This window comes from Camelus dromedarius, chromosome 16 (genome assembly GCF_036321535.1).
Source record: "Camelus dromedarius isolate mCamDro1 chromosome 16, mCamDro1.pat, whole genome shotgun sequence".
Classification (NCBI taxonomy): Eukaryota; Metazoa; Chordata; class Mammalia; order Artiodactyla; family Camelidae; genus Camelus; species Camelus dromedarius.
Window position 1 is genome coordinate 57,493,313 of NC_087451.1, and position 11,500 is coordinate 57,504,812.

At 41.9% G+C, this 11,500-nt stretch overlaps 1 protein-coding gene across 1 annotated transcript; it reads left to right on the top strand.

Moving 5' to 3' along the window:
- The first annotated feature begins 6,902 nt into the window (after positions 1-6,902).
- TOB1 (transducer of ERBB2, 1) lies at positions 6,903-10,946 on the top strand. Its single transcript, XM_031469615.2, has 2 exons — positions 6,903-7,218; positions 9,031-10,946. Exon 2 carries the CDS (start codon positions 9,167-9,169, stop codon positions 10,190-10,192), a length of 1,026 nt encoding a protein of 341 aa, XP_031325475.1. The 5' UTR covers positions 6,903-7,218; positions 9,031-9,166; the 3' UTR covers positions 10,193-10,946.
- Positions 10,947-11,500: the final 554 nt, after the last annotated feature.

The following is an 11,500-nucleotide window of genomic DNA, read 5'->3' on the forward strand; positions in this document are numbered from 1 at the left end:
ATCCTCTGGTTTCATGTTCATAATTTTTCCACTATGCTGGATGACAGCTGACATAGTTAAGAAATCGGAGCCATGGTGGATACGTCCTATGTCAATACAAGAACATGCAGAGTCCAAAGGGAATGTTTCAAGGAGTTACCAGTAAACAGTATGAAAAGTGGCAGAAAGATCAAGGAGAAAGAGCCCCAAGGAAAGATGACTTGAACTGTTTTGTTTTGACATTTTTTCAAAAAAAAAATTCATTGGTAATCTTTGAGTCAGGCTGAATGTTAAAAAGTTAAATAATAGACTGGAAATCAAGGTTACAGGCATCAAAATCATGTGTTTAAAACATCTGAGCAAGTTCTAGAGTGAAATTTAAGATCAGAATCATGTTCAGCCACATATTTGGCACATAATACACAAGATGCTCACACAAATTGAAGAGAAAAACACAAAGATCTCTCTCTAATAGAAACATGGAGAAAAGGCATGGCTAGAAAATTGATTGAAAGAGTAATACAAGGAGCTGATAAACATGGGAAAATACGCTTATCCTACATATATATTCAAAGAAATGCAAATTAAAACAAGGAGATAACATTTTACTTATCAAATTATCCAAGAATAGAAAAAAATGTAGTGAGACAGACATGATTATACACTGGGAATATTAAGGAATATAATCTTTCAGGAAAGTGGATCATTATGTATTATGCATTAAAAAAAACCAAAAACCCTTCTCTCTGACCCAGTAAATTCACTTATAGAACTATCCCAAGAAAATAATCAAGGATGCAAAGACTCATATATAGAAATGTTTGGTTAAATGATTGTTTTTCAATACAAAAAAAAAAAGTCTCACTAATTGCTGAGCAATGATTAAAGAAATTATTCGAAATCATAGGATGCAGTCACTAACAATGATGATTATGACAATACTTAGTGTCAGGGGACAACAGGCACAGTGTAATGCTAAGTGAACTGCAGATGCAAAACTGCATATGCAGCAGAATCTCATTCAAAAAGAAATGCAGCAGGATGCTTTCAATGGCTTACCACTGTGTGGTAACATTAAAAATGATTCCTATTTTCTTTATATCTATTTTCCAAATTTTCTACAATGAGCATCTCCAGGTTTAATAATAATAAAGAAGTCCAACATTTTAGACTTGAAGATATCTTGTTTTTAAGGACTAAGTTCAGATTTCCTTAAAAGGTGTTAAGTTGGTATTTTCATTCAGAATATGCTCAGATGTAATGGTTTAATATGGCTTATAAAAAGTAAATCTAACCTAGGTAGTTACTAGATTTAGTCAGAGCCCTTATCTCTATGTTTATCTTGAGTTCTCTTCATGGTTATTAGAAGGCTGCTGTAGCTCCTGCATCAGACCCATGTTAAGGCAGGGAAAAGGTGGAAGTGTCCTAGAGGTGATTTTTTAAAAAATGATCTCAAATTCTCTGACATTCCTCCCTTGAGAGGTGAGGGTCTATAGGCTTTCTTCTTGAATCTAGGCAGGCTTATGATTACTTCAACCAATAGACTATGGCAAAATTGGTGCTTTATGACTTCTGAGGCTGGTTCATAAAAGGTCATACAGCATCCATGTGGCTCCCTTAGAATGTTCACTCTCCAGAAACGTCCTCCTGGGATGCTTCCTCTCAGATCCAGCTGCCACACAGTGAGAAGCCCAAGCCACAGGGAGAGTTCAGAGGCCATGTGTAGAAGCCCCAATCAGCAGCGCCAACTGAGCCTAGCCTTTGGGTCATCCCAGCCCAAGTGCTAGACATGTAAGCGAAGAAGCTTCCAGATCCACGCTATCCAACTCAGGATGGTGGCTATACCACACAGAACAGATAGAGCATCTTTCTATCACTGGAAAAAGTTCTACTAGAAAAACCTGCTCCAGATTATTATTATTGTTTGAGACTTGCCAGCTGAAGTTTCAGACATTGCGGAGCAGAGGCAAGCCATCCCCCTGTGCCCTGTCAGAATTTCCCGACCTAAAGGATCCAAGAGCACAGTAAAATAGGTATTTTATTCCACCAAGCTTTGGATAGTTTGTTATGCAGCAGTAGTAACTGGAATAAGCTCCTTTGAAAAGCAAAGCAAAGCTTGCTCAGAAACCATCCCAGCTGATTCTTGTTTATGACTCATTGGCACAACAGTGTCACAATGTCACCCCTGCAATGAAGGCTGGGAAGATACCTGTTTAGCTCTATGGCCTCTTTAGTCAGGCGGACTAGGGGAACAGAATAGGGCATGGGAAATGGGTGAACTAGCAACAGTGTCTGCTACAATTGTGTGCGCGTGCGTGCATGTGTATCTAGAATTGCAGGACCATGTTATCTATCTTATATCTATCTATCTATATCTATCTATCTATCTATCTATCTATCTATCTATCTATCTATCTATCTATAAAATTCTATTTTAAGCAGAGCTGCATAATAACGGATGCAATCTATGGTTTAAATTTATGTATCACTACAATAGGGTATTTTCAATTTTCCTTACAAAGTAGGCAATGGATGAAATCTAGAATTCATATATTTAAAGTAATAACACTAACTCACAGACTTTAAATATTTATCATTTTTTATTTTGGGGGGAGGTTATTAGGTTTTCATTTATTTACTTTGTTTTGGATAGAGGTACTAGGGATTGAACCCAGGACCTTGTGCTTGCTAGGCATGCGCTCTACCACTGAGCTATACCCTCCCCTGTAGAGACGTTAATAAATGTTCTTTGTACTTAGAGTGTGGTGAATACTGTATCACTCCTAGAATTTGCAACTATAATCTCTAGCTCAGATCAAAATCCTCATCCTTGGCTAATGGAAAGAAATTTCAAGATTTTGTTTGGATTTTTGTTCATCAAGATCATAAGGAGTAAGCAAGTCATAAGAAGACATTCTAGGCTTTCACCGGTGTGGCCCACTGTTGTCTATGGCAGTGTAACTATTAAACTTTCCCTTGTTCTTAAACTTTAATACACCAGAAATTGACACAACATTGTAAACTGACTATACTTCATTAAAAATATATATTAAAAAGAAAAAAACTTTAAAAAAAAAGAAGAAAATATTCTATCAGATCAAATTGCTTCAGTGGATTGCCTGTTCCAAAGATAAATGGGTTTGTTCAGTGTTATCCAGTTATCTTGCAATTACAAATGTCTGTATTCCCAACTCTTGGAGAATGTATGACCCTCCTCTACTAATCCATATGAGAAGCAGCAGGAAACTACACTAAAGGTTTCCTCAGTCCTAAGAGCATGCCTTCTTTTGAGAAAGGTTTAGGAAAGAATTGGTATACTTGTTTTTTTTTTTTTTTTAAAAGACCTGTCAGTCTGTTTTTCTTTTAAAATTTTTGGGGGGGTATGTAATTAGGTTTATTTATTTATTTAATGGAGGTACTGGGTATTGAACCCAGGACCTCATGCACATGCATTCTACCACCAAGCTATACCCCACCCATGGTTTTTAATAACTCAATGCTTAGTTTATAATTGTTTCTTATTAACAATTTTTAAAATGTGCATGCTATGGTTTATGTTGCATGACTGTCTAAAAGAAATGAATAACCATAATGGTATGAATAACATTACATTTGTATGTTGCCTAATTTTCAAATAAAGGTAAAAGGTTGATTCCCTAGAATTGAAATAAGCCTTAGCAAATACACACTGTGTGGTAATGATTCTTCCATAATCCTGTCTCAGTTTACAAGGAAACAGCATGAGAATTAGAAAGTTTAGGACACATCTCCCCCAGAAATCCAGGTGAGGTGTGTGTGTGTTTATATGGGTGAATAATGTAAAAATTCAGGACACGTTCAAGAACTGTGTTTTCCCATGATATTGGAACTTATTCATTTACCAATCATTACCTTCATTGTAAGGCACTGCCCTAGAAACTGTGTGGAATGGGAGGACTTGAAAGGCAAGGACTGTGATTTTCAGTGACTATCACCTGCCCAGAAAGAGAAATACCTGTTGATCAAGATAACACCTGAAGCTTAATATCAATCCTCAGTACCTCCTCTGAAAATGAATAAACAAATCTAATTACCTGCCCCCACCCCCACCAAAAAAATATTTTAAAAAACCCAAAGTAAATGTTAAATAGCAATAAGTCATATGAAGTGTCCTTTAAAGAGCAAAACTTGAATAACAGGAATTTTATACCTTGTGACCAGCAATGTTGGAAGGATATGAATCTGCTTTTCTTTTTATTTGCAATCTATATATGAAAAGAACTAAATTATTTACTTAAGGGGCATTGAGCTTTAAATGTGGAATTTTTTTTAATTGAAAGAATTGTTGGAGATAACTGAATCTAGCCCTATTTATAGATGAGCTGAAAGTTGATAGAAACAGGTGAAATTCAGATTTCCCAAGACCTGCTCTTCAGTTTTCCAGTATGTCATGGGTCCTCATTGTGTATGTGTGTGTTTATATTTGGTTTGAAGCCCTCTCACACCCTTGGGCTGAGCAACAATAACCCATTAAATGCTTTGTATCCAAATTTCTGTTTTAAAAATTCTATTTACTGCTACTAATATTTAATCAACACCTATGAGATGACAGCTCTCAGATTTTAAACCTGAGATTATAGATTGGGGGCATTCAGAAAAAGAATTTGTGCCTTCCCTTTAAAGAATTCTTGAAAAGTATAGATAAGCTTGACAAAATTACAATTCATCTATCTTTAGTTAAGACATTAATCTCAGCCAAGCATAATATGATCCTCTAATTATAGTGATATATTTTCCAAATTACAATCAAGACACATGGCCTGATTCATGGTCCTGCAATTCTGAATGTTTGGTACAGAATATTATTTACTTAATAGTAAGAGAAATTATTCTCTGGATCACACAAAAAATCGTGTTTCTCTGGGTAAACCATTCCCCAAATATTCTATATCCTTGCAATTTCTGTGCTCAAATAATTATAAAATTAAAAATAACTCATTTCTTAAAAACAAATGAAATTAATGTTCATTATAGAAAACAAAAACCACAATGAGCAAAAAGAGGACAACAGAACAGAATAATATAAAAAATTTTTATGAAGGGGCATTTTAATTTAAAATGCTTCAATACTTTCACAACCAAATCTCATTCTTCCTTTACAACCGAAAAACCAGAACTTAAGAGTCATTGAGTAAAACTTCTGTGTCCTTAAAAAAACAAAAAAAACGCTGCCTGAGTTTTAGGAATCTGTACTATAAACAAGAAATCGGTCACCTGACCACTCCCACCCTCAGCCTATTTCACAAACTCATCTTCCCTCCCTCTCTCACACACTTCGGGACTTTAGAAATACCCTTCTTCAGTTCGGTTCCTTCTAAAGGGGGAGGAAGGGAGAGCGAGTCAGGTTGGAGGGAAAAAAAAAGCTACGAGATTTTCGCACCCATGAAGCGGGTTTGTGCCCAAGGAGCACAGCTGGTCTACAGAGCCGTCTCCTCAGATACCCGCCTCCTCGGTGAATTGCGGTTTAACATCCTTATAACAAGTTGAGAACGCAGGCCCCTCCGTTTTGAGGGGAAGGCGGCGCCCCAACCGGTGTTTTTCCAGGAAGCACTCCTTGAGTGCGGAGGAGAGGGGAGAGGGGAAGGCCAGGCAGTCGGCGTTTCATTCATTGCTCCTCTTTCTCCCTCTCCTACCTTTCCCTCCCCCTAGACTTTCTCTCCGCGTTTCCCTGTGAGAGTTTGACGTCGGTCTCCTGGATACCAGAAAGCCAATCACCTGGTTGCTAAGGGAGAAGCGTGGCCAATCAGGCGTCGTTGCTACCTGTGAGTAATATTTTTAGCCTGAGACTGACATTGGGTTCCACTCCCAATGTAAATTCCTGTATTTCTCTGCCGCAGGTTGTGAAAAAGGGTGCTTACCCGCCTCCTCTGAGTCTCTTTCCCCACTCCCTATTTACTCGTCTATATTTCAATTGAACATTGTCTTAAATGTACAATACAGCAAGACACGGTGTTTATTATGTGTATGTTAAAGTAGGCACCTGAAACGCACACATGCATATGCATACTTAGGTACGTACGCAGTTTGGCATGGAGGCCTGAACGGGGACATTCGGAATAAAACATGATTCTTCTTAACGTCTTAAGCCACCCCTAGGTCCGAGATGATGCCGGGTAGCACGGGGAGGTCTGATGTGGGAAGCGGAGGCAGTTAAACTGTCACCTGGGAGGGAGGTGTGGCCAGGTTGTCTCCCTTCCCCACCCCCAGCCTGGCAGGCAGCTTTGGTTCTGCAGTTGCCTCTCTCCGGATGGCAGTTGGCCTAGGCCCTTGAGGTGATTAATATTCAATTAATCGGGTGCACGAGTCCCTGTCACAGTTCGCTCTTTTTCTAGGCTCTCCTGGGCACACTGGAGGCCGACTTGGTAGGTCGTTCACGAGTGGGAATTTCCTCGGCCACAATCCCACGCCGTTGGGGCACTCTTTTGTAAACTCTCCCCTCCCTCTCGGAGCCCTGGGCTCTCCTCCCAGTTCTCCCCTGCCGCTTTCTCCCCAACCAGCTTTGCTCCCGGCCCCTCTCCCGGGAGCTCTCCGCCTAGATGGAGTCAGCCGCCCCAACCCACCTCTGTCGCCCTCACCGGCGCGTCTCTCCCCCAATCCCTGTCCAAAATTTTCTGTTAACCCGCCCACAGTGACTCCAGGTCGTCGGTTCACTGGCCATCCTGGAGTCCGAGGGGTGTGGCCGTGACCACCCGGCCCTCCACCTCCCGTCAGGACATGGGCAGGCAAGACTTGGCCAATGGCGTCCGGGGGCAGGGCAGGGGCGGAGCCAGCCGGAGAGGGTCCGGGTGCGGGGTGGGAGGGCGGGGAATGGTGACGGCGCCTGGAGCTGTGTGACGCGGGGCGGGCGCGCGCGCCCCTACGGGAGGGGAATGGGGGCGGGGAGGAGAATATAAAACGAGAGGCGGGGCGCGCGCCGCGGCAGAAGGAGCAAAGCTCTGGCCCGGTGTGGAGTGGGCACATTACGGGGTCGCTGGGCTGGGCACCGGGCTGTGTGGAAAAGAGAGCGCGCTCGCCTGACCCCGTCCTCGCCACCCGAGCCAGAAGGGGCGAGCTCCTCAGGCCCTCGTCCTCCGCAACCTCCGCGCGGCGGCGTCGACGTGCACTCGGACCGGCCCGCTCGCCGCCGCCGACCCTCCAGTGTCCCCGCCCTGCCGCCCCTTCTCCTCCGCCCAGCCGCCGGATCTGTGGTGGAAGCAGCCCGTAAGTATTGAGGGGCGGCGGGCGGGGTTAGGAGGAGGAGGGGCTGCAGCGGCGTCGAGTGTCGGCCCCCTGGGGTTGGGACCGCGGCGTCGCGGCCTGGGCGCGGAGGGGAGCGGCTTCTGACACCCGGCCCGAGGAGGCTCCGAGGGGCCCCGGCGCGCCTGGGAACCGGAGGCGGGGCCCGCCGGTGCGTCGGGCTCGGCCGGGCAGGGTGACCGGGGAAGGACGGCTCGAGGCTAGCTGACCGAATTTGGGGGTTGGGACGCCCGGGAGTATCGGCAAGCTCGAGGGGAACGCTGGGTTCCGCGGGGCCGGTGGCTCCGGGCCCGAAAATGGTGCGGGGGAACCCGTGCTCCCCCGGCTCTGGCCGGGTCCCAGGAGCCTTGGGGGGGCGGGGAGCGGCGGGTCAGGTTACGGCGGGGGGAGGGGAGCGGCTGACCCGGTGCGGCGGACGCCCCGCGGGCCCCCGGGCCCCGAATGGTCGCTTTTCCATTTCTCGTGGCCGCCTTCTCCTTGGAGGAGGTGACTTGTACTCTTTTTCTCCTCCTCTTGCTGCTGCTGCTGTAGCGCTTGGGCTCCGAGGGCTGTGAGCAGAAATCTAATGAGACCCAACTGGCTGTTTATGTAATTCTTCACGCTCCTATCTTAAGGCGTTGCTTTGAAACTACCTTCTGCCGAGCCTGAATTTCGCTTGGCTGCACCTTCAAGCAGTTTGGCTTAATTAGCTGCCTTTGCCAGCACTCAGGCTTTTGGCTTGGAAAGTGTTTGTAGTTTGGCGACAGCCAGGTATTCTTTTCCCTTTGTCACCATGAATGTGGAAAATGGAACAAATAGATTAATACCAACCTGATTTTTAAATGTCCTTTTAAATCAGCCTCAGTGTACACATAGATCCCCTTTGCAAATACCTTCTGTTTGCCCTTGATCTTTTCTTATCCCCACCCAGTGCTGATCCAGCAAACGTTTAAAGGTCGACCTTATCGTACATGCCTCTCCGGCTGTCTCTTTCATGAGGGAGGGAGGTGGTTTTGAAGATCAGGATAAAACTCAGAAACACTGCCCTTTAAACAGAATAATCAATAGAATTTTAAAGTTAATTCTTTTGTTATACTTGGTGCTCAGGAGGTATTTTCATATTTAGAAAAAATACACATTGAAAAGAAAAGCACAGGGAAGCTCGGTTATTACATTTTGTGCTCTTCGTATATTTAAAACGGCAACTATATAGAATAATTTGGTTCATGATTATCGTTCACTAGGATGGCAATTCATTCAGTATTTAAGTACCTTTAATTTTAGTGTAATGTACTTTGAAAATTAAAATTTTCTTCTCAAATTTCGAAATGTTTAACAATAAAGTAGATTTAAGCAGTATATATACAAAATGAGCCAAAATACAGAATTCACTTCTCAGTCGGTGAATAAGACCAACTTCTAAAACTAGCTTATACATGTGTGGATAATGAGTAGTTTCCAGTAAATAGTTTTGTAAGAATTGAGGGAAGAAAAAAAGGAATACTCTGTATATTCTGGAAATATTTTTCCTATTTAGAACTCTTAACAAGAAACAAAGTAAAAGAGTTTTCTTTTAGTTGTTTTAACTGTAAATCTTAAGTTTTCCCTTGAGATTTTGATCTTCAATAAATAATTTTCCATTGTATGTTCCTTTATTTTGTGCTGATTGTATTTTTCAGACTTTCTAGCCTATTAGACTTTTTCAAAAATGAAATTAATCTGGGGGTAAAAACAAAGTTTTGAGACTTACATTTATCTTATTTGGACATGTTTGCTTTTTTTTTTTTTTCCTTTAAGGAACAAGACCGCTCAACGTGAAGGATATCTACTACCAGCACTTTGAATGAAAATTTGTTTCTCTGCCACAAACTGAACACTTTTGTGTGTGTCTAGGGGAATTGAAACACAAACCTAATTTTGTGGCATAGCAGCTATGCAGCTTGAAATCCAAGTAGCACTAAATTTTATTATTTCATATCTGTACAATAAGCTTCCCAGGAGACGTGTCAACATTTTTGGTGAAGAGCTTGAAAGACTTCTTAAGAAGAAATATGAAGGGCACTGGTATCCTGAAAAGCCATACAAAGGATCAGGGTTTAGATGTATACACATAGGGGAAAAAGTGGACCCAGTGATTGAACAAGCATCCAAAGAGAGTGGTTTGGACATTGATGATGTTCGTGGCAATCTGCCGCAGGATCTTAGTGTTTGGATCGACCCATTTGAGGTTTCCTACCAAATTGGTGAAAAGGGACCAGTGAAAGTGCTTTATGTGGATGATAATAATGAAAATGGATGTGAGTTGGATAAGGAGATCAAAAACAGCTTTAACCCAGAGGCCCAGGTTTTTATGCCCATAAGTGACCCAGCCTCCTCTGTGTCCAGCTCTCCATCGCCTCCCTTTGGTCACTCTGCTGCTGTAAGCCCTACCTTCATGCCCCGGTCCACTCAGCCTTTAACCTTTACCACTGCCACTTTTGCTGCCACCAAGTTCGGCTCTACCAAAATGAAGAATAGTGGCCGCAGCAAGGTTGCACGCACTTCTCCTGTCAACCTCGGCTTGAACGTGAATGACCTCTTGAAGCAGAAAGCCATCTCCTCCTCAGTGCACTCTCTGTATGGGCTTGGCCTGGGTAGCCAGCAGCCGCTGCAGCCACAGCAGCAGCCCTCCCGGCCGCCGCCACCTCCACCGCCGCCGCTGCAGCAGAAAACCTCTGCTCTTTCTCCCAACGCCAAGGAGTTTGTTTTTCCTAACATGCAGGGTCAAGGTAGTAGTACCAGTGGAATGTTCCCAGGCGACAGCCCCCTTAACCTCAGTCCTCTCCAGTACAGTAATGCCTTTGATGTGTTTGCGGCCTACGGAGGCCTCAACGAGAAGTCTTTTGTGGATGGCTTGAATTTTAGCTTAAATAACATGCAGTATTCTAACCAGCAATTCCAGCCTGTTATGGCTAACTAAAAAAAGAGAAAGATGTACCGTACCAGTTAAAATGCTCGGGCCCAAGGGGGATTTTTTTTTTTTTAAATAACCTCCTTGAGATTTTTTTTAAAGCTTATAGTCAGGATACATTCAAGCTTGGTTACAAAAATAAAACATGCATCGTTTTTCATTGCCAACCAAGCACAAAGTTATTTTATACTGACTGTATATTTTAAAGTATACTCTCAGATATGGCCTCTTACAGTATTTAAGATATAGCAAGGACATGGCTGATTTTTTTTTAATAAAAAATTGGCACTAATAAGTGGGTTTATTGGTCTTTTCTAATTGTATAATTTAATTTAGTACAAAGTTTGTAAAATATCAGAGGATATATATATTGTTTCTACGACATGGTATTGCATTTATATCTTTTTACTACAGTGATCTGTGACAGCAGCAGCTTCATGTTGTATTTTTTTTACTGAAATTGTAAAATATCCATCTTACAGACATCAACTATTCTAAAAATTGTGTACAGGATATTCCTTTAGTGGTGGAATTAAAATGTACGAATATTTGCTTTTTCAAAAAAATGTATTTTCTGTTAAAGGTTTAAAGATTTTTGCTATATATTATGGAAGAAAATGTAATCGTAAATATTAATTTTGTACCTATATTGTGCAATACTTGAAAAAACGGTATAAAAGTATTTTGAGTCAGTGTCTTACATGTTAAGAGGGACTGAAATAGTTTATATTAAGTTTGTATTAAAATTCTTTAAAATTAAAAATGTTTATGGTGGTCTTTGTTTTTAAGCCTTTGCCAAAGATCTAATTTGAGAATTGTAAATGCTGATAGGCAGAAAGTTCTGACTCACTGAATCAGAAAATAATAGAAAGCAGTGCACAGATAGTACTTTGCCATATAAAAACTTGTCCTATCAAAACTCCTTAGCCTGACCAATGCTTGGGATGGCTTTATTGTTTTTAGCAACTCTCTTCAATCCTCATCTTGTCTCCCCATGATAGGGGCGGTATGCTAAATAAGGCTAGTCAACTCTATTTTATAGCAAGTTTTAAAATGTGGTAGCATGTTGACATCTAAGACAGAGTGAGGTGTTGAAATGAAATTCACTCATGTAAACTGAGAGCATTTATTCGAAAGGTACATGGAGAGAGAGACCATTAGATCAGTTTTCTGTTTCTGCGTGGGAGATGAATAGCTCAGAAAACTTGCCTGGACAAAGCAACTGATCTAACTATTTAAAAAGAAGATTTAGGTCTGTTTTTACTAATTCTTACACTTGTTTAGTCATTGTATGTAATGAGAATTTGATTAAAATCA